Raw genomic sequence first — 26,203 nt, 5'->3', positions numbered from 1 at the left:
GTCACTCATCAACGGTCTCTTAAGGAAGGGTCCAAAGGCTGACTCGCAACACTTCTGTCTACGTGCTGCCGAGGGTTTGTCTAGGGCAGATTGTAACTTTACCGGAGAAGACACAAACCACATAAATGTTATTACTTGCATCCGGGCCTTGAACTGACCAGGGCTGAACTTCAGGCAAAGGACAGCTCAGGTTGTTTATTGGTCTTAAAGGAGTTTTTTCTACATTTGTCTGTTTGACATTTCCCAGTATCAAATTTTATGTTTTCCTACATTGAGGAGAAGGGGTCACATTGGGATACCTTGCTCCCCACCCAATCCATACCCTTTCCCCCCGATCTGTTTTATAAAGTTGCTGTCCTCCAAACCTCTTGCTTGCATGCATTGACCCCCAGAGGCTGGTACAACTGCCTTTGGCTCAGCCAAGTAGAGGCTACTTCTGTCAACCAGCTAGTGCTTATGAAACTACCCAACATACTGCCTTGCCCATGGGAGAAGCACAATTGCTTATTGTTTATTTAAATAAATTGTTCTGTGACTTGAATTATACTAAGAACTGCATGAGAAATAGAAGAGTGAGACACAGACCTATTCTCATATTTTGACTTTAGATAAGGAGACATACAAAACAAAACAAAAAAATAATAGAATACTATATCTAATTGGGTGTTGAGTAGGGTGGTCAGGGTCACGGTTGATAGTGGAGTTCAGCGAAGGTTCCTAAATACAAGGAAGGTATGTGGTAAAGAATCTGGCCTTGCCCAAAGAGAAGTCTGGCCTTTGTCCTTGGCTTCTGGGAGGTGATCTCTGTTGTATCTGACACCAGTGTCTTTGTTTAGGGTGGGGGCTTGGGCTCTGCAGCATCAGTCCGCCTGGGGGCTGAGATCAACCACGGGCAGTCAGTCAGTCAGTCGGTCCTGCCTACATGATGGGCCCCATCAGACACTCTGACACCAAAGCCCAGGCAAACTTCCCTGGTCGGCAGTAGTCCTCGTGACTGTCACACACTGATGCACGAGTACTGCGCCCTGACTCCACAGGGAGGACGATGGATCCTCTGCATGCGGAGCCCTCCTGGACTCTGCACTGTGTGTCTCTTCCTTTGGCTGATTGTATTCTTTATCCTTTCACTGATATAAACTGCAACCATGCTTATAACAAACAGCTTTCAGTGTGAAGGTGGTTTGGGGAACCTCTGAACTTGTGGTTGATGCCAGAAGCGAAGCAAGTGTAGGGGATTGTGCCTTCTGACTCCCACAGTTGGCCCCAAACTCCTTGCAGAAGGCTTCATGGAGGAGGCAGCCCTGAAGCTAGGCCCTAGAAGATGTGTTAGATTTGGCCGTGTAGAAAGAAGAGCAGGAGGATCCCCAAGTTGTCGGAGGACAGAGACAGGCATGCCACAAGAAGGGAGGAGCCCAGGGGCATTGGAGCAGAAGGCTCTGTTTTCTGACTTCAATGTCTTCATCTTTCTGGGAATGCTGGTCGTATTAGAGTTTTACCACAGACAGAGCTAGGTGACACAGGAAATTTTGGAGAGAATATCTATATATGCTCAGCCCTTTTTAGGGTCACAAATCAGCTGCTGCTGAATGGCAGTAGCCTAAAATCAATAATCTGTATTATTCCTAACAATGATGAACAGTCCCTCCCACTCTTGGCTACCAGAGGGAAATAGTAAAGAAAACACTACAAAATGATAAGGGAAAACAATGTTTAATAAGTGCCTCTTATGTGTGAGGTACTATTCTAAGTGCAAGGTACACAGTAATGGAAAAATTTGAAAATATAAACAGATCTCCATAAATACTGGGAGCTTGACTGAGCTCTGGTAAAATAAAGGAGACAGGATTTCAGTTGCCTGGTTTTGACCACCTAACACTATTTACTGTCTAAGAGCTCTGCTCCTGCCTTAAAATTATGATCTATGATCAGCCTTTTAAATTTACTTAGAAATTGCTTGTGACCTCAAAATGGATTAAAGACTTAAACGTAAGACCTAAACCATAAAAACCCTAGAAGGAAACATAGGGGAAAAGCTCCTTGACACTTGTCTTAGCAATGATTTTATGATTACGACTCTAAAAGCACAGGCAACAAAAGCAAAAAGGAACAAGTAGGACTACATCAAACTAAAAAGCTTCTGCACGGCAAAAGACGAGATCAATAAAATGAAAAGGCAGCCTAAGGAATGGGAGAAAATATTTGCAAATTTTGTATCCAATAGGGGAATAATATATAAGGAACTCATACAACTTAATGGCCAAAAACCAAATAGCTGATTCCAAATCAATTTCTCATGGTCAAAATAAAAATAAAGGACCTGGATAGACATTTTCCCAAAGAAGACATACACATGGCCAACAGGGGCATGAAAAAGAGCTCCCCATCCCTGCTCATCAGGGAAATGCATATTGAAACCACGGTGAGAAGTCACCTCATGCCTGTCAGGATGGCTGTTGTCCAAAAGTTAAATGATAAGCACTGGCGAGGTTGGAGAGAAAAGGAAACTCTTGAACACTGTTGGTGGGATTGCAAATTGGTACAGCCGTTATGGAAAACAGTATGGGGTCCCTCAAAAACCTGAAAATAGAACCACTATATGATCCAGCAGTCCCACGTCTGGGTATATGCCCAAGTGAATTGAAATCAGGATCTCAAGGAGACACCTCCCTCCCGTGATCACTGAAGCTCTATTCATAATAGCTACAATATGGAAACAACCCAAGTGTCTGTTGATGCTTGAATGGATAAAGGAAATGTAGTATATCTATATCTATATGTCTGTATTTATATACACACATGATGGAATATTATTCAGCTCTAAAAGATAAGGAAATCTGAAGCCAGTCACAGTGGCTCACACCTATAATCCTAGCACTTTGAGAGGCTGAGGAGGGAGAATTGCTTAAGGCCAGGAGTTTGAGACCAGCCTGAGCAAGAGTGAGACCCCGTCTCTACCAAAAATAGAAAAATTAGCCAGACGTCATGGCACGCGCCTGTAGTCCCAGCTACTCAGGAGGCTGATGGAGGGAGGATCGCTTGAGCCCAGGAGTTTGAGGTTGCTGTGAGCTACGATGATGCCACTGCACTCTAGCCTTGGCAACAGAGCGAGACCCTGTCTCAAAAAAGGGGGGGGGTGATTAAATTAGGCTAATGCAGCAGTAACAGCCACTGTTTTGGCATTTGCACTCCTCTTACAGTTGATAAATGCTTTCTCACCCAGCTTATTTCATTTGCTTTCTCAAATAAATAGAAATGAAGTGGAGTAAAGCAGACAATAGGTTGGGGAAAACTTGGATGCCTGACCAAGAAGTCTGGGCTTGGTCACAGAAGCAGTGCTGCCTTATCAGATGTGTCACACACAGAGCAGATGTTTACAGTCCACAGTCCCCCAAATGACTGGCCTCACGTGTGTCGGGGCAGGGCAGCCCCTGCTCCTGTGAGCCTGCTCCAAGGGGGCTCCCCTCCAAGAGCAGATCCCAGTCCTCTGGCAGCAAATGGAGCGCAGCCAGGAGCTTCCCACTCCTTGTGGTTCATCTTTCAGCACTTTAGAACCAAGCGTTGACAGGCTTAGCCAACCACTCTCCCCCTTTCTCTCACGTGCTGAAGTTCCATACCAATATCACTGGTGTGTTCCCTTCTAAACGATGCCTTGGAACATTTATGTGGACTGCCCAAGACTGGAGTATGTATGTAGCTATTGTCACTCCAAGGAATTTTCTGTGGTTCCTGTATCTGTTTCTCCTTCAGTCATCTGAGCCCAGCAGGTTGCGTTTTACACACCACATTCAGCTCCATTCCAGGAAACAAGCCTGGACTTTGTCCTGGTCCTACTTCATCCCTCTCTCCCTGTCCCTCCCCCCTTGCTGGGCTGTCTGTCCTGCTCCCTGCGGAGCATGATGAGAACCACATGGAGTGGCTGACAGTTCAGGGCTTGGAAAAGCACAAAGTTGCCCTCTGCAGAAGCAGCCTAAGGGGTTAGCAGAGGAGCCAATGGAGGGAGGGAAATAACAGCATTATTTAGTGCTGAGGCTGGTGTCATTTTCCTGCTGAAAAACCCTCAGTGACTCTCCTTTGCCCAAGTCCTAAGAGGGTCAGTTAATGGCCTTTGCCCATAGGGAGGTGACAGCAGCCTCCCTGGTAGGAGCCCATGTCCTCTCAGCAGCATTGTGGGTGCTGCCGCAGGACCTGAACCGAAGAGAGTTGGTTATCTGTTTATGAGACTATGAATAACATTTTCCAAAAAGGGGGTCAAATTGAGGCCTCTGTCTCATGTCAGCTGATACCATAGATCCAAGTGCCAAAAAGGGACAGGAAGGATTTCAGCAGGTGGGAGGAGATGGGCCTGTGGAATGGCCAGGTGGAGACACAGAAAACTTGCAGATTATTCTGGTAGAGACTCTGCTCCTGACGTGTGGCAGGCCCCATTCCTGATGGCGGGGAGGGACCTAGCTGGCTCCCCAATGCTACAGCATCTTGGCTTTGCAGTCAGAAAACCTAGGTTCAAATCCAACTCTAACAACCTTGCAAGCAAGCTACTTAACTTCATCTGTAAAGGCTCCTTCAGAACATGTTCATGTGGCTAAATTAAGTATCATACTTTTATAGGGTTTTTTTTTTTTTTTTTTTTAGAGATGGGATCTAGTCTGTTGCCCAGGCTGGAGTGCAATGGCGTGATCCTAGCTCACTGTAACCTCAAACTCCTGGGCTCAAAAGATCCTCTGGCCTCAGCCCCCTAAGTATCTGGGACTGTAGGTACATGCCCCCATGCCTGGCTAAGTTTTATTTTAGTTTAGTTTTTGTAGATAGGGAGTTTTGCTATGTTGCCCAGGCTTGTACTTTTTATTAAAGCACTATTACTATTATTCTTATAAACTGCATATCATCCTGCCTTGTGTTTAAGTTGATTGTTAACACATCTGTCTCCCCAACTTGTGGACAGAGCCTTGTCTCACTGATGCTATTGCTTCCCCTCAGCAACAAACACAAAGCTCCAAAAGTATGTTGTGTAGGATTGTGCATTGATTTCTACTTGTTTTGTGTTCACAAATCTTATCTCTTTAACTGAAATCTGAGTACCTTGAGGGTAGGGACCCCCACTCCCAATATAATTATTGTCACAAAACTGGGCACCAACCTACTGAAGCTTAGGGAGAAGGTTGTGCCTGATGAGAAAACATGTTCAAGTCATGCTTCTCCCTTGCAGGGATTTCCCAGATGACCCAGGAGTGCAGTGGGACACAGAGCTCGTGGCCAGCATGCTCCTCCAGCACGTAGAAGCAAATGACATCAACCTGGTAAGGGGACACCTCCCTGAATGGGAAGCCCAAGGTCCTGGTCCCCATCACACCACACAGTTTGTGCAACTTTTCCTGTGGCCCCTCCCACACCCAGTGCTTCTCCAGGCGGGCTCCATAAAGAGGCCCAAACTCCCAGTGCTCTCCCTCAACCTACTGAGGAACAGACACACCTTTCAATATCTTTTAGCTCTTTTGTGAGACTAACTGAATTACCACTGCTCAGGTAGAGGCAGAGGTTTTTTCCAAACTGTGTCCTCTGTAATCACCCCCTGGACTCCCACCTCTGTCCTGCCACCTGGAAACCCAGGTCCCCAGGAGCCTGCACTGTGACTCCCATTTGTGCAGAACTTCGCCTTTTACCAAGCATTTTCGCATTTGGAGGATCATTTTAACTTTAGAAGTAAATGGTAGCGGGGCATGGTGGTGCACACCTGTGGTTGCAGCTACTTGGGAGGCTCATGCAGGAGGATCGCTTGAGCCCAGGTGTTTGAGGCTGCAGTGAGCTATGATCGCACCACTGCACTCCAGCCTGGGTGACAGAGCAAAACCTTGTCTCTAAAAAAAGAAGAAGAAAAGAAAAGAAGAAGAAAGAAGAAGGAGGAGGAGGAGGAGAAGGAGAAAGAAGAAGAAAAAGAAGAAGAAGAGGAGGAAGATGAAGAGGAAGAAGAAGAAGAAGGAAGAAGGAGAAGAAGAGGAAGAAGAAGTAAATGTTATAATTCTCATTTTACATTGAGGAAATCGAGGTTTCCCAGAGAGCAAGTGGCTTGCCCAAGGTAGGCAATGTAAGGTTTTTGGATGGTGGGCACCAGAGTAAGAAAGACGAGCAGAGTTGAAAGGGTTAATTAAAGAGGCTTTATAGGAGTGTTTTAGGGTGAGGGTAATGGATCCCAAGGGAGGTACCCGGGCAAGGTTTCCGGGCCCCGAGAGAAAGCGGAGTGCTCCAGGGACTCGGGAAGTCACAGTCATCTGGGACTGAGGCAAGGGTATTTATATGCGGTAAGGGTCATAAGTGGAGGGGGCTTTTTCTGGGAACAGTGGCAGGTGCTGCTTTTGGCCGAGTGTCTAGGTCACAGAAAGCACGATGTGGTTGAGCCTGGGCTGGGGTGTCCAGCTAGCAATGACAGGATGTAACTCTGAGGCAGGCTTTTGCCTACCACTGCAGAGAGTAATCTGCCTTTAGCAGAGTTTTTCCTTTTTTATTGGGGAGGAGGTTCCCACCACCAGCCTTACAGGCAAGTGGTTAAGCTAGGATTTTAAGCCTCGGTTTCTTTACTCCAGAAAAACACAAAGATAAATTCATACCCATTACAGGAAGAAAATTTTAGTTGCAATTAGAGCAACAGCAGAGATGCCACTTGCAAAAGTGGACAAGCCTAGTGACACCCATCCCAGCTCTTCTGGGATCAGCAAGACTGGACTAAGCCCATGGTCATCTTTAAAGCTGCCAAAGAGGCTTACTGTCTACCTCTAACAAAAACAATAATAATCCTTCTTGCCTTAATACCTACAATTCCACCATTTGAGTCCCCACTCATTTGGTTTAAGTTTTGATTAATCCTCATGAAAAGATGTATCCTGCTGGCAGAGAAACATATCAGGCTTTTATCAGTGACAAATTCACTGAGTGAATTGATTTGTTAGGTCTTTTTAAGAGCAGATTTTCACTGATACATTAATGAGACTGTTTTTGTTTTCTGATGACAGACTACAAGAGAAACTCAGTACACACAGGCAAAAAGAGGCCCCTAACTGGCTCGCCCTGAATCACACACAGGCTGAGACACAGGTGGTCAGGGCCCTGACCCCGCCAGGACTCTTCTCCATCTTGCTCTACGTGTTGGCTTCGTTCCTTTTCCTAGCCAGAAAAATGGTCACCGGCAGTTTTCAGGCCCACACTCCCTCACTTCCCCTTCCCGAGGGTCTGGACATGACGGCAGTGGGTTAGATCCGCGGGGTTAGGAGGCAGACGCCCAGCCTGCTGACTGGGGCTTGCCCTGGCTCTTACCCTCCCCCCAGCCCACACTGTCAGAGCGCCTCGGGGCTCATCAGCGCAGACATGTGGACAGAGCGGCCATCAGGGCCAGCCCGGAGTGCCCCCGGCACCGCAGTTTCCCACGGTAGTGGTTTCCTAGGACCAGTCCCCAAACGATCTCTTTCCTCCCCTACTTCAGTGCATAAGAACTGTTGGTCTCCCCAGTTACCCCTGCTTGTAGGATAAGCTCATCTTTTTAAACTTGGAATTCAAGGCCCTCTTTGACCTGACCCTTCCTTAAGTCCTGGACGCTGGTGTGTTGGTCCTTCATGAGGGGCTGCGTCCCTTTCTCAGACCACCATGCAGCTGCCTCGGCCCTGAGCATCCATGGGAGGAACCTCAGGGCACAGACGGATCTGCCTGCCAGTCCTGGTCTCAGAAGAGCCTCCCACATTTGGGTTTCAGGGAAGCGATTTGTGGTCCAGGCCCGCCTCAAGACCTTCTTCTCCAAAAAGCCTTCCCTCTGGGGTTCCCACAGCAGGTGCTGAGAGTATCATGCACAAGGCATATGTTGCTGTTTATCCTTTAAAGTGCAGACCACGTGGTACGACCTAGACTGTGAGGTCGGCAAGGCCAGGACTGTGCCTGGCGCCTGTAGGTCTCCAAGAACTAGAGCGGCCCCCGGTGCCGCCCGTCCCTGCCTGGGCCTTTCCTGCCGCGCCGAGCCGCTCAGGTTCACCCGAGTGACCCAGGGACCTTTGTTGTCAGGAGACTCTTGAGTCGATGTAATTGCTGTAAGGAAGGAAATCGTTTAAAACAGCTCTTTGCTGAACAAATTACTTGCGGCACACTTGCTGATGATAAGGAAACTCAAGTTATCGCTGGCGCGGTTGGGAAGGATTTCCCTGGCCTGCACCTAGTGCCACAGTAGAAGTATGGGACTGTGCGACACCGTGGCCGGTCGGGCCACCACGGAGCTAATGCGGGTTTGCATTCTGCCCGGAGGTCCCGCCAGCGCAAGGAGAGGTGGCGACGCGGCAGCGCAGCGGTGCGCAGAACCAGGCCTGGGGAGAGAGCCTCTCGCCTGGGCAGGGCCCGGGAGACCGAAAGCAAAGCCGCTCTGCAGCCGTCGGCGCCGTGCGACGACGCAGGAAACCGGGCTCTGTCTGGTCCCTGCCCCGCGGCGCTCGCTGAGCCTTCGCCCCGCTCGCTGCAGGGGCGTCATGAGGGACACGGAACGGCAGACAGGACAGGGCTTAGAGAAGTTCAGAGCCGCCCTCCACGGAGGGCCTTGGTAGTGTCTTCTCTGGGTGTCAAGCCGGCTAGAGCCTGGGCCCTAACCCCCACCTCAACCGTTCGTTAAGTAAATATTTGTCGGCACCTACTCCGGGACATTCCGCCTCGGCGGTGAACTGGGGGTGCAGCGGCGGCCGCACGCGCTAGTCCCCGCTCCCCTCGAGCAGGACGCCCGGGCCGCGCTGCTCCCGGTGGGACGGGGTGCTGCGTGGGGTGGCCTGTGCGCTGTAGGGCGTTTGGCTGCATCCCTGGCTTCCGCCCACTAGATGTCAGTAGCAACCCCCTCCTCCGTCGCGACGGTAAAAATGTCTCCAGACGCCACCAGGGGTCCCTGCGGCCAAACCGCCCCCAGGTGAGAACCAATGTCCTAAAAGCCGGAGCAGCCCTCCCGTTGGCTCTTTGATTTATTGGGGTCTGGGTCAGATTTCATTTGAACAAAGACGTCTGCAGGTTAGGACAAAGGAGAAGCGGATGCGGTTCTGCGAAGCCGCGGTCCCCAGCCAACCGCCGGGCCGCAGCGCCTCCCCCGGTCCCGGCCGCGGCCCCTGGAAACCCGGCCGCGCAGCACCGCCGAGCGCCGCCCCCGCGCCCTGGAAAACTGCCTTCCATGAAACCGGCCCCTGGTGCCAAAAAGGCTGGGGCCGTGAAGAACTACAGCTGCCGTTATTGTCATGTACAAACCTGCAGAAGTCCGAAGAGCTGGCTACAATTCAGCGCCACCTGCTGGCAACCGAAAGAAAGGGGGAGAGCATAGGAGGAGGCAGGCCGAGGAAGAAACAAAGGCCTTGGAGAGTTTCAGAGGGACTGAGCTGAGCTCGCGTGTGGCTCTAAGTCTCCCAGCCAGGGTGCCCCCAGCACCCTTCTGATAATCGTCCGTGCCATGGCAATGGCCTTGGAGTGGAGACGCTCCAGCATGCACTGCGGCACGGCTTTTCAACACTTTCGGGTGGTTTCTTTTTATCTCCACCTCAACCCGGAGAGCAAAGTAGGGCGGGTGTTGCTTTCCTGAGCTCACACATGAGAAAACCAAGACATTCCGAGTGGAAACAACCTCTGGTGGTAAAGTTCTGCGACTTGCCCAGGTGCCGCGGTTGACTAGTGTTAGAGATAAGAGTGGACTTTGGTCCCCCCACCCCGCCCTCATCGTGTTGCACGCGAAAGTAGGATCAGAGCCAGGGATTTGAGTTATGCGATTAACTTCTTGTTAATAGACTGTATTTTTTAGAGCAGTTTCAGGTTCAAAGCAAAACTGAACAAAAAGTAGTTCCCACATACGCCTCTCCAGACCCCCAGCCCCTCCCACCATCAGCGTCGACAGCAGAGTGGGACATTGGCACAGTCTAAACCTGCCTTGACACATCATCACCCAGAGCCCATAGTTTACACCGCGGCTCACTCTTGGTGTTTCTGTTCTATGGGTTTTGACGAATGTGCCCACTGTTACATCATTAGCTTTCTGTAAGTCTTTAACTCTTTTTTTTTCCAATTTCTCATTATGGGGAATTCCAAGCATATAAAAGTAAAGAAATATAGTTTAATGAACCTCCTTGTTCCAATCACTCAGCCTTAATAATTATCAAATCATAGTCAATATTATTTTCATTTAAACACATGTTCACCTCCCCCACCTCCTGCATTATTTTGAAGCAAATCCCTGGCATCATATTTCACATTTAAATAGTTGAGTGTGCATTTCTAAAAGACATGGACTCTTTTTAACATACCTGTGGTACCATTATCACACCTAAAATATTAATAATTTATTAATATCAGTATTTTACATTTCTAATTATCTCATGCCATAAATGTGTTTTATTTTTATGGTTTGAATCAAGATCAGTTAATAGGACTTTAGATTTTCTTTTAATCTATAGCCAACCCCACCTCCGTACACACATCTTTTTTATTTCCTTGCAATTTATTTGTTGAAGAAACCAGGTTGTTCTGGGAAGAGTCCCAGGGTCTGGATTTTGCTGAATGCATCTTCTGTGATGTAGTTTAACATGCTCCCTTCTCCTCTGTATTTCCTATAAATTGGTAGTTGGATCTACTTTAGAACTTGATCAGATTTTTTTTGACAAGACTCTGTGTTAGGTGGTGCCTTCTCCCACCAGGAGGTGCATAATACTGGTTGTCTGTCTTTGGGAGATGTCAGCAGCCATTGACGATCCGTCCCTAAGTCCGTCAGTTCATTAGGGCTGTAACACTTCTATCACTTCTTCTTTTATTAGCCGGAATATTTCCATAAAGAGAAACTTACCCTCAACTGCCCTTTAGTTATCCACTGATACAGTTTGCATAGGGAAGGTAAATTAAAAGCCTGATTCCTTATGTACCTCTTGGTGGGAGAGCACAATACCAACTACAATATAGTCTTGACAAAAAATATTGATTCTTTTAAAATAATGAGTTGGTTGCCTAGTATCGCCATAGTGATCAATTAGTAATATTTTGAGGCTGGGTGCTGTGGCTCAAGCCTGTAATCCCAGTATGTGGGAGGCTGAGGCAGGAGGATGGCTTGAGGCCAGGAGTTTGAAACCAGCCTGAACAACATATCAAGACCCCACCTCTACAAAAAAATTTTTTTAAATATAGCCAAGCATGGTGGTGCCTACCTGTAGTCCCAGCTACTCGGGAGACTGAGGCAGGAGGATTGCTTGAGCCCATGAGTTCCAGGCTGCAGTGAGCTATGATTATGCCACTGCACTCCAGCCTGGGTGACAGAGCAAGATCCTGTCTCTAAAAAAGAAAAATTCTTTTAAACACAATGATAATATTTTGATCTTTTTTCGTTACTGATGTTTAGTAGAATTCAAGCATATTTGAGGGGTTGCAGTCTCCTTCACTGACTACCTTCACTGATGCTCACATTGTCCCATATTTTGCCAGTGGGCACCTCCGCTCCCGCGTCCTTCTGATGCTGCTCAGGTAGCTTTTGGTAGTTTCCTTGCTGTCCTCATGTGTGACAAGATGTTCAGGTTCATCTGACACATTTCCTGCCCCAATCTGGAGTCAGCCATCACTCCAAGGAGCCCTGGTTCCTTTCGGTGAGAAATTGTATTTTTAAAACCGTGATGTGGGCACTCGGGACGCTCGTCACTCTTAGACTAAACATCGTTTCTAGGCCTTTTCAGTGGGCAGAGCTAGGAATCATCGCTATAGGTAGTTACCTTCTCAAAAGAAATGTTTTTATTTCATCCTATGTTGAAATTCTCTTGCTAAAACATTTAATTTCCTTTTATCAAGAAAGTGAGTTCAATATTGTCATGACGGGTTTGCTGAGCTCAGTGCTTGCATTAGGAATGTCCTCGATCTCTTTCTTGAAAGCGCAGCTTATAAGGATGGTACAGGAACAAGTAGGGACTCTCACCTGGCTTTTCGGCAGAACTTGGAAGTTTTTTAAAAAGGTGAAGCTACTTTATAAATAATTGTTATGCAGTCTCTAGGAATTTGATTTGATTTTGCCATTTCCCTGTTTCTGGAGACTTGAGTAGGAAAATAAAACCTCTCTGTTTAGTTGCATTTTGGCTCCATGAGAATTGCGATGTTGTGCCCGGAAACCTGAAAGATCGTCTCAGAGCCTGAAGCCACAGAAAGGAAGAGCTTTTCTCGCATGGACTGGCCCTATCAGGCTACCTAGAGGAGTGGAGAGTGGATGAAGTGCAACTGTCCTTCTCACCAAGAAACCCTCTTGGACACAGGGTAGCAGCTAAAAATGTTTTTATGTATCCAGGGTGGCCCATTTGTGTGAACTTCTGGCAAGGGCTCAGTTTCTGGACCTCAGTTTCTTACACTGTCATTTTGGGTTAGTCTCCTAGGATCCTTGTAAGAACCAAATGGGGTAAGAATGGGAGAGGGTTCTGCCAAGGACAACACACTATAAATACGCTGGGTGTCATCATTCCTACTGGTGGAGCCTTCAAAAGGCCAGGAGTTGACTATAGGTGGGCCAGCCTGCAGTCGCGAGGAAGAAGGGTGACAGGATTAAACCCAGGTGGGACTAGGGGACTGCAGCATGGAGGTGCAATGATTCTTTGTATCCATGTGTATGAATTTAGAAATCTATCCAGTGATGGAGTATTTGGAGCCACGGATGTTGTTGAAGAGGAAGGTTGTTACTTAGAAGTAAACAAAAATGGGTTTTGAATAGTTCGGTGTGTGGAGGGCCTCTGTGAGCAGGAAGTTGACAAATACCAGATGGATTTGTAAGGTTGGTGACATTGCCGTATCCCAAACCTCATCCCCAAGGTAGTTTTTCTCCTTATATTAGCTTCCTGTGGCTGTTGTAACAAAACGCCACAAACCTAGTGGCTCAAAACAACACAAAGTTATGCTTTTACAGTTCCAGAGGGCAGACGTCCAAAATCAGCTTCACTGAGCTGAGATCGGGCGTGGGCAGCCGGCTCCTTCTAGAGGCTCCGCGGGGAGAACCAGTTTCCTTGCCAGCTCCAGCATCTCTCGGCTGCCTGTGTGCCTTGAGTTGTGGCCTCTTCCTCAGTCTTCAAAACGTGTCGCTCCACTTTCTGCTTCTGTTGTCACGTTGCATTCTCCTCTGACTCCGACCCTCCTATGTCCCTCCTATAAGGACCTTTGGGGTCATGTCAGGCTCACCAACTGATCCAGGGTAATCTCCCCACGTCACACCCTTAACTGACTCACATTTGCAAAGTCCCTTTTGCCACACGAGGTAACGTTCACAGGTTTCAGGGATTAGGACACATTTGGGGGAGGATTATTCATCCTACCAAGAAATCTTTCTCTGGAGCCTCATCCACACCGAGGCAATGGCCCTTCCAAGGATAAGTTACTTTTTAACTGGGACCTGAGCTTTGCACGGAAGGGCTGAGACTCTGAGAGGGACGGTGCAGGGACCGGCAGGTGGCCAGGGGAGAGGGAAACACATGCTAATAGTGAAGCTCAGCCCGGCTGCCCGGCCCTGGGGAGGCTGCCTCTGCCGAGCACGTGGTCCCGTGGACTCCGCAGCAGTGGCTGAGACAAAAGGAAGGGGCAGGAGCTCTGTCAGAGGCTGCTCGGTTTAACCAAGGGGGCCGTGCCATGGCAGAAACCTTCTCTCCGTCCTCAGGAGACCACCTTGAGATCACCCGGAGTTCCCCTGAGCTGGCGCTGGCTCTTCATGATGTTCCCAAAGTTCCCAAGTCTCGTGGTGGCCAGATTCTCACCGGTCTCCCGGTGGCCAAGGCGCACTGGCGCTCAGTGAATGTTTGGTGACCAGACGTTGTGTTTTGTGGTGGTTTCCACTGCTCTGCCTCTCACATTTGATCCTGCCAGGCCAGCGGTGTCGGCCTGGCCCGTGCAGTGGGGGCCAGGGTGCCTTGGACCAGCCCCGACCCCGCAAAGTCTCTGCCTGTGTCCACGGCTGCGTGGTTCCGGCCAGCACTGCGCGTGGTGGGCGGCCTGTGAAGGCAACAGCCACGCTTAGCTCAGCTGGCAAGGTACTTGTTTACTACTTTGGAGAAAACTACGTTAAAAATGTGTCCACTCACGCATCCTCTGGGCACCACGTGTCCTTCTGTCATCACAGTGAGAGCGGTTTTGACCTCCGCGCCTGGCTCAGTAACGTCAGGTAACTCACCTTACGTCTGTTACCGAAGTGCTCAGGAAGACACGCAGCCGTCTCCCGGGTTCCTGGCTCAGTCTTCCGGGAACCCAAAGGGCAACTCGACAAATGAACCTGAAAGAGTTTGGAAAGTGAGAAGTGGTAGAAGCATGAAAATTGTCATTTTTTATTCCTATGTGAACTCCATTGATGAGCTCGTAAGAGTGATCTGGTTTGGATAGAAATATAATGACACTGACCATTGGAAGAAGACTTGAGTGAATTCTGGCATCCTGTCGTTAGAATTCGCCCATTACCCCCACTTCTGCTAACTTTGCCAGCGTGGTGAACACTGAGGGTCTGAGGCGCGATGACAGGAGCCTGAGATGTCTTCTGAATTATTAAAAATGTGCGTGCGTGTTTGGTGCCACGAACAACGAAGTTAACTGTGTTATTGTCCTTTCAACTAGGGACCCATCAGTGGCTGCCGTGGTAACCCCGTTAGCCAGTGTGTGCTGCCCACAGGCCACACTGCCGCACAGATGAGACCACCCAGACCCCAGGAGAAGCAACCTTGTCTAAACTCACGTGGCCGCTGGCCGCTGTCGGAGTGAGCATGCAGGCGCCCCGAGTCGCACGCGGCGCTTTCTCCCGCAGCCCCGCCAGGCACTGGCAAGGCGACGCGGCCGCGGCCTCTGTGTCCTCAGCCTGCCGGGGGTACGGTGGGGTTGGTCCCCTGCTCAACCAGTGTTACTGCCCTTATTATTACACAGGGTTTTCTGTGCATGAAGTTGACACGTTTTACAGTTTAAAAACAGACCGAGTGAATCCCTTCCCAGCCCATTCCAACCCCAGTTCCAGGTTCCTTTGTCCTTGCTGTGTGGTTACCTTCTTTCCTTGGGGACAGTTTGCCTCTTCCCATATCCCTAACCAACCACCCTATTTCTTTCATGAGTCCTTGCTTTCTTAGATTTCTTTTATTATTCTAGTTATCCTTATTATTGTTGTTATTATTATTATTTAAACTATCCTTTGATTCTTTTAATCCATCTGTGCAGAAATGAAATGTTGGAACCTAGACTGAGCTTGTGGTTAATAAAATATGTTGATAAATTTGTGAAAATGGAAACAGAAGCAGTCTCTGAATAAATACGCTTTTTCTAGGAACTCGACCGCAGGGCATGGTGGACGTTGTCCCTCAGCTTTTGTGCCCTCAGTGTGGCATGAGGGAAAGAGACCAAATAAATCAGGCCACGTGTGCATGAACAGAGTTCACACAGAGCCAGCCAGGAGCACTGAACGTGCTGAGAAATGGCCAAGCAGATAAGCAACAAAGATACCTGAGCCCACATTTCTGCCGCACCTGAATTCCACGTGCTCGGCTGGTCAGAACAGGAGTAAACAGTCAGACCCACAGGAACGGTCCCCGCACAGTCAGCCAAAGCAATGGTGACACGCCACCGAGCTGCAGCTGCTCAGGAGTCGGCTCAGGTGTGCCCCAGTGTGACCAGTCTCAGGGTTCTACTCGCTCCTTTCCTTCCTCAGGGAATGGAGACGGCTGCTCGGGAGCGGGCAGTGGACAAAGCACTAGACAGTCACCAGTGGGACCCTGTGTTTCTCCACAGGTGGTGACCTTTGATGCAGGGGGAGTCAGCGGCCACAGCAACCACGTGGCCCTGTACGCGGCTGTGAGGTACGACTCTCTGGTGATGGGGGTGGCTCATTTTGCTCGGGGTTCCCGGTTTCTAAAGCACTTTCCCTCGTGTTCTCTGGGCCCCATGAAAGTCACTGCTGGATTATCCATGTTGCTCGCTACCTCTCCCCGTGTCTGCGAGAAGTCTCTCTCCAGTGCTAGCAGGCATGCCCGTCTCCTGAACAGCCGAATGGTTTTTACCCTCTGGATACTGAAAACGGGGGTAACGTATTTCTCTCTTTGCTGTGGCCACAGAAAGCTTCAGGGCCACGTTTGCAGCCCCTGCAGCCCATGAACGAGACTTTGAGGAATGAGTTCTGCGACTCAGTGTGCCTCCTGGCTTCTTTCCACTTCCTGTAAGATGACTTATTGTGTCATCTTCCATTATGGGTTTCATTCACTAGCTCAAATCTTTCTTTGGAGAAGGAATATATATATATAGATAACATGAAATCTCATTTGTTCTTCACAGTCACCCTATTCTACTGATATTTATCACCCTATTCTACCAACATTTTACTGATAAAAACAAAATGGAACCCCAAAATACTGAGTGACGACATAGGGTCACACAGACATGGACCTGGTCTCCTGTCCCCCAGTGAAGTGCTTCTCTTGGGCCCCTGGCCAGCGGTGGGGGCCCGTCCTAGCTACTGAAGGGAAGGACTTACCTGATAACCTTCTAAACATGCCCGGCATTCTCAGGCTGGAGCAGTGTGACATGTGAAGTTGGACATGACCTCGCCAACCATGAGTTCCAACCACCTCCTTTTACTGAGCCGTGAAGTGTTTGCCCGGCACGACAGGGCTGAGTGATGGCAGAGGCAGCGGTGGGACCCAGGAGTCCTGGTTCCCTGCTCGTTATTCTGTCAGAGGTGTGTGGCCAGTCCAGCCCGAGGACCCTGCAGTCTTGTCCCTAAACTGTACATCGCCGAGTGGGAGATGCTATTAATGGAAATGATTACCATATAGTCTCTCCAGACGGCCCTCTCTGTGTCCCTGACCATGGGATGAGGGGAGGCCAGACTGCTCTCCCCTCTTGTGACGACTGTTCGCTTCCGGCCCAGCCACAGGCCACAGCTGTGGAGGAGACATGTTGCTCATGGCATTAGGTCCCTTCAGGTTCAGGAAAGACACATCCTGCAGTCACAGTCCCAGATGCAATTTTTTGTGAAGATATGTGGAAAAATGGGGCCGCCCAAGGGTGGTCTTTCCAACCGTGTGGTCACCAGGGCTCCCTCCCTGACCCTTCTCAGGACAGAGTCCTCCGTGGCATTAAGGGCTGTGAGTGTGAATCGGGGCGTGCCCCTGCAGCGCTGCCTCTCCCCTCGGGTACCCTGGCCACCTCACACGCAGAATGGCCGCAGGGCTCTGCCCCAAGTGTGGGACCATCAACTCATTCTCAGGATCCCGGGAACCTGTCTCAGGTTTTTCTACTGCTCAGGGCCCTGCCAGGCAGTCGGTTCCACACGTCTGTCGGTTCTCTCTCAGCGTCTCTAACCCTGCTCCTGAGAGTCCCCGCCCTGTGCCTGTGTGTCTGTGGGGAAGGGCTGCCTACCTGTCCTCCTCCGCCCCGGCTTTGTAAACAGCAACGCAGGGCAGAGGTTTGCAGCTCCCTGCCGCTGGGCCCGCCTCGTCCCCCCCCTGCAGGCAGCCAGCGCAGAATGGCCTTCCCTGTCGGAGGGGCGAGTGGGGAGGTCGGAAAGGAGAAAGGAAGTATCAGGGAAGAAATAGCATTAACACTTTAAAATATTCCCCTAGTGGCCAGGCGCAGGGCCTCACGCCTGTAATCCTAGCTCTCTGGGAGCCCGAGGCAGGAGGATTGCTTGAGCTCAGGAGTTCGAGACCAGCCTGAGCAAGAGCGAGACCCCGTCTCTACCAAAAATAGAAAAAACTAGCCGGGCCTCATGGCAAGCGCCTATAATCCCAGCTACTCGGGAGGCTGAGGCAGGAGGATCACTTGAGCCCAGGAGTTTGAGGTTGCTATGAGCTAGGCTGACGCCAAGGCACTCTAGCCCAAGTGACAAAGTGAGACTCCTTCTCAAAAAAAATATTCCCCTACCATACTCATATTATAATTTCAAGAGGAAAACGTTGAAGAGTCCAAAGTGGCCACCTTCATCCTCTAAGGGCAAAGCTTGGACCAGGGCACCGTGAGCCACAGACCAGCCTCCGATTGGCTGTCCTTGGGCAAGGTGCCCACCTGGCCCCCCTCAGCTATAGCCAGAGGTAGGGAATCCTGGAAGTCTATGAGGTGATTTACACGAAAGAAACCGCCTGGAAGCCCCTGTGGAGGGGACCACGGGCAGGGCAGGCCTCCTCCACGGCCCCTCCTGTTCCCTAAGGAACAGACGATTCTCACTCTCTCATTCTCGCCCTTTCCCTCCTCCAGGGCCCTGCGCTCAGAAAAGAAGTTACCTGAAGGTAAGGCCTGTCCCTCTTGCAAAAGGCTGCTACTTTCTCCCTCTAAAAACTTGCCAGAGAGAAATTTGCCAACATGCAGAGGGCTGCCCCAGGCCGAGCAGAGCCAGGGAGGCGGAGGCTGGTCGCACCCTTCCTGACCCAGCTCGGGTGCCCGGCAGGCTGCATCCCGGGCACGTGCCTGCAGCAGGGCTGCCTCCGACGACCAGGGAGGCCGGGCTTGCCCCTCCTGTCAGGCTCTCTCCGGGGGTAGGTCTTTTCCACCCCTAGAATTCCTCCTGTCTGTCCACCCGAACTCACATCCCATCCTCCAGTTAATTAGCCAGGTTGTAAATGACCAACGGGTGCTTGATGGACCGATGTGCTTGCGTGAGGACTCTTCCCAGCCCTCGGGAAGGTGTCTGACCCCACCTGCCGGTCACTGCACGACACCAGGCTTGGCCTCTCTGAGCCAGTTTCTGGTCTGCCATACCCTCAGGAGTGATGTGATGATTCGGGGGAAAACATAAGATGTGCCCTTTCTGCTTGGGCTGACTGAGCCCACCAAACTGTAAGGTCCCTAAAACATGACTAGTCCATTTCATTCTTTTATCAACCCTGTGACACGGGCAGGTCTCACCCTGTCAACACCATTTTACAGATTAGAAAACTTGAGCCTCAGAGTGGTTAAGGGACTTTGCCAAGTCTGTCAGTCCTTGAGTGACAGAACTGCAGCCAGGTCTCTGGCGTCCCAGTGCAGAAATTCCTGTCCCCATCACCTACCCTTGGCCTTGAGGTATCCAGATCCCAACCCCTAGCAACCAGCCTCTTCTCGTGAGGGCATGTGGCAGGTAGAAGCCAGGTCCTCGGTGGCCCTTTCGTTCTTCCTGGCTCCGGGAATGCTGGGCAAAGAGCAGCTTTGGTGCCATGGAGATACCTGGCAACCCTGTGCCCACGGCCTGCCCTGCTCTGAGCCACAGGGGAGAGGGAGGGTGCTCGGTGCGAAATCTGGCTGGGGCCGCCGGGCGCCTCACTGCTCCCGCCCCTCCCAGCAGGGTGCCCGGTGCTCACGCTGCGGTCTGTGAATGTGCTGCGCAAGTACCTCTCCCTCCTGGACCTGCCCTGGTCTCTGCTACACTCCCACGACGTCCTCTTCGTGCTCACCAGCGCAGAAGTGGCCCGGGCCAAGGTGAGGATGGCAAATTCCTGGTCACCTCGACTCAGATCTATGCCCCAGACCCCCGGCTCCTCAAAGCCCTGCCCCTGCAGAGGCCCGGACCAAAGGCCTTCCATGGCGGCTCAGCGTCTGTCCCCAGGTGTGAGGAGCAGGCTGGCTAAACCTTGGGAGGCACAGATTTTCTTTCTTTTTTTTTTTTTTTGAGACAGAGTCTCGCTCTGTTGCCCGGGCTAGAGTGAGTGCCATGGCGTCAGCCTAGCTCACAGCAACCTCAAACTCCTGGGCTCAAGCGATCCTCCTGCCTCAGCCTCCCGAGTAGCTGGGACTACAGGCATGCGCCACATGCCCGGCTAATTTTTTTCTCTATATATTTTTAGTTGGCCAGATAATTTCTATTTTTTAGTAGAGACGGGGTCTCACTATTGCTCAGGCTGGTCTCGAACTCCTGACCTCGAGCGATCCACCCGCCTCAGCCTCCTAGAGTGCTAGGATTACAGGTGTGAGCCACCGCACCTGGCTGGAGGCACAGATTTTCAATGACTTTGGCCTTCTTTTCTGATTATAGAAGTAAAGATGGGCATGGTGGCTCATGCCTGTTGTCCCAGCTACTGAAGAGGCTGAGGCAGGAGGATTGCTTGAGCCCAGGAGTTCAACGCCAGCCTGGGCAACATAGCAAGATCTGCCTCAATTAAAAATAATAATAACAATAATATGCTTTTTTAAAAAGTAAATAACACATGCTCATTGTAGAAAATCTAGAAATACATAAAAGCATCAGGAAGAAAATGAAAATAAGAAAAATTACCTGTAATCCCAGCACTCAGAGGTAATCATTGTTAACATAATGGGCTACATCCTTCTACTCCTTATATATATATATATTTTTTTTTAATGAGATCACACAGTGCTTACTGTTTAAAACCTGCTTTAACAATATCTCATGAGCATTTTCTCCTGTGTGATTAAGTAGTCAAGCTATAAAGGCTGCCTATCATGCCAGTGTATGGATGTGCCATCAAACATATCATGAATCTGGCCGGGCGCATGGCTCACGCCTGTGATCCTAGCACTCTGGGAGGCCAGGGCGAGAGGATCGCTTGAGCTCAGGAGTTCGAGACCAGCCTGAGCAAGAGTGAGACCCCGTCTCTACTAAAAACAGAAAAATTAGCCGGGCATGGTGATGTGCGCCTATAGTCCCAACTACTCGGGAGGCTAAGGCAGGAGGATCGCTTGAGCCAAAGAGTTTGAGGTTGCTGTGAGCTAGGCTGCTTACCACGGCACTCTAGCCAAGGTGACAGAGCAAGACTCTGTCTCAAAAAAAATAAATAAATAATGAATCCCTTATTGCTGGACGTTTGATTTGCCAGTTTTCACTGTTCCACACGGAGCAGTGCCCCAGCTTGAGCTTAGGAGGATTCAGACCTGCCGGGGGCTCTGTGAAGAGCCAGTGGGGCAGCCCGCAGAAGCCGCTTTGCCAGGGAGGCCCTGACAGGGAAACTCTCAGCTGTCAGCGGGGCAGGTGGCTCTCAGTGCCACCAGCCTTAGGGAGAGGGCGAGTTGAGGGGACTCGTTCCCCAGTGTGTCTCCAGGTGCAACCCCCAGTGGACGTAAGTCCCTTATGGAGGGAAGGGAACAGTGAGGGAAAACAGAGCCGAGCCGGGCGTGGTGGTGCGAGCGTAGTCTCGGCTACTCAGGAGGCTGAGGCAGGAGGGTCTCTTGTACTCAGGAGTTCAAGGCTGGCTTGGGCAACAAAGTGAGACCCCCCCCCCCATCTCTAAAAAAAAGAAAAAGAAAAAATTGAGAAAACCATTTTGTTTGAAACTCAAGATAATGATTTGTTTGTTTATTTAGCTTTGTTTTCTAAATTTACTACTATAAACCTTTATACCCACTAAGAGGCACTTTGCTAGAGGCTGACAATGCAGGACGGAGCAGAAATATTCTCGTTCCGTCTATAGTGCCTTGATTTTGTACTATATTATTTCTGTCTTCATTTATGTTTTATTCTATTCTTTTTTAAATCTCTTGAACTTGAAAGGTTAGCTTCATTTCCATTTTCGATCTTTAAGAAAAATACACTTTAATACTATTAATTTCCCTGGAAGTATTCCTTTAGCAACACTTGACAAGTTTCATAGTTCTTCCACTGCCATTTAGTTATAAGTAATTTGTAGTTTCCATTGTGAGTTCCTATTTAATCTATGAGGTTTTTAGGGGTGTAGTTTATAGATTACAAATGTGTGTGTCAATCCTCCTTATTCATAGTTCCATATTTGTGAGTGCGCCTGTACTTGCTAAAATTCATTTATAACTCCAAAATCAATACTCTTGGGTGCTTTTGTGGTCATTCACAGACACTCACAGAGCAGTGAAAAATCTGTCACTGATGCACACGTGCATGTTCCCACGTGAGGTTGAATAGGCAACACTTGCCTTCTTGTTTCAGCTCTCATACTGTAAACAAGTGTCATTTTCATGGTATATTTAATGCCCCATTTTTCTCATTTTTGTGGATTTTTTAATTTTGTTGTTTAAAGTGGCCTCTAAGAATGGTGCTACAGTGTTGTCTTGTGTTCCTAAGCACAAGAGGCTATACTGTGCCTTACATGTGTTTGATAAGCTTCATTCAGGCATGCATTATGGTGCTGTTGGCCATGAGTTCAATGCTAATGAATCAACAATATATATTACATAAGAAGTCTTTAAATAGAAACACACATAAAACAAAGTTAGGTATTGATCAGTATTGATCTATTGATGACAGTGTGGCCCAAGGTTTGCAAGAACCCAACCCTGTATTTTCCCTAGGAAAAATGGATCAGTAGTGACTAATTCAGTGTTCTCAGTGACTTTATAGAACATTAACTACTGCAAATCATGAGAATCGACTGGATAGATGTTTGTGTGCATGTGGTCTTTTGGCTGTTGATTTATAATTTAATAGCTATGTGGTTTGTATAATATTGATTTTTAAAAATTTATTGAGATTTCCTTATTGCCTTAATTTATGGTCAATATGATCAATTTTTGTAAATCTTAATATGTGTTCCTAAAAAGAACATGTGTTCTCTACTTGTTGCATTCTGGGTTCTAGATATAACTAGTAGGTCAAGCTTAGTGTTGGTCCAAATTTTTTTTTTTTTTTTGGAGACAGAATTTCACTCTGTTGCCCAGGCTAGAGTGCAGTGGCATCATCACAGCTCACTGCAGCCTCAATCTCCTGGGCTCAAGTGATCCTCCCACCTGAGCCTGCTGAGTGGCTGGGACAACAGGTGCACATCACCATGCCTGGCTAATTGTTGTATTTTTCTGTAGAGATGGCATCTCACTATGTTGCTCAGCCTGGTATCAACCTCCTGGCCTCAAGCAATGCTCCCACCTTGGCCTTACAGGTCAAAATTTTTGTATCTTGTTTTTTACCTTTTGATTTATTACTTTCTGGTACAAGTATGTAAAGATCTCCCATCTTGAATCAGGATTTGACCATTTGTCTTTGTCAATTTTTGCTTACTGTGTTTTTAGGTGCAGAAAAAAAATCAAAGCTGTTATTCCTTGTTAGCAGATTATTTCCTTTATTATCCTATAATGTCTCTCTTTAGTAATGGTTTCTGACTTACATACTATTTTAATAATATTGCTATACTAGCTTTCTTTAGATAGTATCTGCATGGTTTATCTTTTTGTTTCTTTAATCCTTTAATATTAGGAACTAATATTCAGCAGCTGAATGATACAGTACAATATAACCGGTAAAATCATAATTTTGAAGCCTTTTGTTGTGACTTTTAGTTGTGTTTTCTGAAAGTAGCATATAGTTGGATTTTTTAAATACTGCTCTGAAATATCTTATAGGGAGTGTATTTAGTATTTGGACTTACATCTATCTACTATCTAATTTTGTGTTTTCCAAATCATTTCCCACCCCCCACTTCCTGCCTTCAGTTGGGTTGGTCAGGTTTTGCACAGCCCCTCTTCCTCCTCTTCCCCTGCTATTTGTGTGACTGCTAAAATTTTAGTATCATCCCTAACTATAAAATTCAAAGCATAGAGTTAGTATTTGTCCTCCTTAGCACAAGAAATCATGCATGTTTTAACTGCACGTGATCACCTGCCCTTGACGTTGTGGCTTACAGTATTGTTACTGTTGTACGCCGTACTCCCGCCCCCCATGGTTCCTGTTTCCCACACAATCCCTCTGGGTGCACGTTTTGCTCATGCATTTCCTTTAGTAATTTTTATAATGAGGGGGAAGATATTTTTGGTTGTTGAATTTGGGGCATTTATACCTCTCTTCCTCTGTGCTGAGAGTTTGCAGTTGCTGGAAGGCCAGAGTCAGATCCTCTGACAGCAGTTCGGGGCCGTCTCTGACCCTGTAGGTGGCTCAGCTCAGTGCTGGTCTCAGGCATCAAACTTGCCGTGCACTGCAGCGGGCCACCCCAATGGACAGCATTTTCTCACCAGCCTCCTCTCAGAGGCTAGGGAGCCCCTGGTTCTAGTAGAACCCAAGCTTCAAGTTTGGGGACCCTCTCTGGCAGAACCCCCACCCCCGCGCCCTCCATCTCGGCATGAATTTTATCCTAAGGAAATGAACAAAGATATGTCCAGAAATATATGTGCAAGGATGACCATTAGAATAATTTATAATAGCTGAAATAGGAACCAATATTCAGCAGATGAAGGATACAGTACTATATAACCAGTAAAATCACAGTTGTGAAGGATATGTAGTGAAAACGCTTCAAAAGAGGGGAAAAAGCAGGAATACAAAATTGCACATAAAATTTTGATATGTTTTATTAGTTCCTTGGAAAATATGAACAAAAAGCAGTAGAAAAGCATAGTTTGGAAACATCCACCTTGGCAACCGCTACTTTCTCTGGGTGTGCATCTCACTGCACGAGTGTGGACAGAGGACGGGCCACACAGGCAGCGCGGTGTGGGACACCCCTGCAACATGGTGACTGTCACAAGTAGAAAAATCAGGTGTGATCTGGACTACAGAGTTCATCCCTTCTCTCAGTGTTTTCCTAAACATTTAATTTTTATTACGGTCTTCAAAATTTTAACACCGTTCTGTCAGTTGACACGCCCATTTTGTTTGACAATGCATTTCATTTGAAATTTTTAGTTGTATTTCCTGTGGAAACAATGCTGTGTAATATTTTGCCTGAATATATCCTGTGGTGACAGTTCTGCCCGAATTCCCTTTACCAGTTAAAGCTTGGTTATTACAGGTGTTTATATCTCTAAAGTCATGTATGTTCTAACAGTGAATATAAAATGTGTTCTTTACATAAAGGTACACAATGATATTAGCTTAGAGAGGCTGTTTAATTATGGTATTAATACTTAGAGAAAAACGGGCATGAACCTTTTATTTTATCCATTTATTTATTTTTAGGCCATCCGTGGTAGAACTTTTTTGTTTGTGTTAGGCCATCAGCAACTTTAGTTAAATCAGTTGCTATAATCTATTCTGCTTAAAAAAAGAACTACACCAGGTCTGAATAACAATATATATCTCCCCCACGAGGTGGGAAGTGCAGCCCATACCTGCGCAGCATCCCTGTTCTTCTTCTCCTGGTGGTGACAGTATCTTCCCGATCGCCTAGTGCAGAGGGGTGGGGCAGAGTGCTCAGCCCGCTTCCCGTGAAGCGCCGCTGCCTGGCCGTGTGTCGGGTGTGTGAGGTGGTAGCAAAGTGACTCACACTGCAGGCTCTGAGTTCCAGTCTCAGCCCTACTACCTCCTAGCTATTTGAGATTGATGAGTTCCCTCGTCTATTTATTTTTTAAAAAGCAATAATAATCGTACTTAACTCACTGGGTTGTTAGTGTTGAGACGATGCGCGAAGACTGTTCTGCCAGTTTCCTGGCGTCTCATGGTGGGTGCTCTGGCTTCTGCTAGCATCGTCTGCTGCAATCGCAGGGAAGTACGTGCGGGGTGGGACAGGGAGGCCGCGATTGGAGGCCAATCCAGAGGGCTCCTGGGTTACAGGAAGAAGCCATGTAAGGATAAGGCATGAGGTATTTCAGTGGGAGGAAGGATTTAAGGTGAGGAGGCCAGAACTGAAAGTAACGGGAACAGCTCCCGGGTGCAAGGGTTCCATAACTGGTTCTCTTTGATTCTTCTAGAGAGCCATGTCCTGCCACCGCAGCCAGCTCCTCTGGTTCCGCCGCCTCTATGTTCTGTTCTCCCGGTACATGAGAATCAACTCACTGCACTTCCTCTGAAGCCTTGAAGAGTTTTCAGATTCAAGGAACAAAGGTGGAAGAGAGACCACGAAGCACAGGGGACCTGGCCTGGCACTGGCGTATTTGCCTGTGCCAGAGGAGATGCATCTAGAGCAGCCTCTGCAAAAGGGAGCCGCTGTCGCCAGGTGGTGTCCAAACTTCAGCTTCCTCCTCTGGGAGAAAGCCCAACGAACCAAAAACAAACCAACCCAAGGATAATAATAGGTACCTTGCTAGCTTCTCAAGCTCTTGTGAAAAACAATTTGCATAATAACACAGTGTATGTTGAAAACCTAGCACAGAGCCTGGGCAGGTCACTGTTATCATAAATGAATGTAAAAGTGCTCTAAAAACACTTCACAGATGTGATTTTTACATAGTTTCCAAAGTGGGCTCACCAAACACACACACACAATGCAACAGTCTACATAGAATTAGTTCAACCATAATTCCTTTGATTTTTCTTTGTGGCCTATTTATCAGCACTTTCATCCAAGGAAAACTTGCTCTGTTCGACGCGACAGTCACTGACTCGTCCACGTGCAGAGCACTGGGGTGGGCCCTGTTTTACACAGAGGTG

General features: G+C 48.5%; 1 protein-coding gene across 3 annotated transcripts in view; it reads left to right on the top strand.

Annotated features, from left to right (window-relative positions):
• PIGL (phosphatidylinositol glycan anchor biosynthesis class L) overlaps nucleotides 1–25,980 on the top strand; it is a 46,830-nt gene extending 20,850 nt beyond the window's left edge. The window contains exons 3-7 of one of the 3 annotated variants that reach the window (XM_045526844.1): nucleotides 5,204–5,294; nucleotides 15,748–15,815; nucleotides 18,208–18,239; nucleotides 19,271–19,404; nucleotides 25,525–25,980. In XM_045526844.1, coding sequence (XP_045382800.1) covers nucleotides 5,204–5,294; nucleotides 15,748–15,815; nucleotides 18,208–18,239; nucleotides 19,271–19,404; nucleotides 25,525–25,623 — 424 coding nt within the window. In that variant the 3' untranslated portion in view covers nucleotides 25,624–25,980. Of the gene's footprint in view, nucleotides 1–5,203; nucleotides 5,295–15,747; nucleotides 15,816–18,207; nucleotides 18,240–19,267; nucleotides 19,405–25,524 lie in introns of all 3 variants that reach the window. The other 2 variants (XM_045526843.1, XM_045526845.1) reach the window with 2 other exon arrangements.
• The last annotated feature ends 223 nt before the right edge of the window (nucleotides 25,981–26,203 follow it).

This window comes from Lemur catta, chromosome 15, assembly GCF_020740605.2.
Source record: "Lemur catta isolate mLemCat1 chromosome 15, mLemCat1.pri, whole genome shotgun sequence".
Classification (NCBI taxonomy): Eukaryota; Metazoa; Chordata; class Mammalia; order Primates; family Lemuridae; genus Lemur; species Lemur catta.
This window is presented reverse-complemented; position numbering and strand designations above follow the sequence as displayed.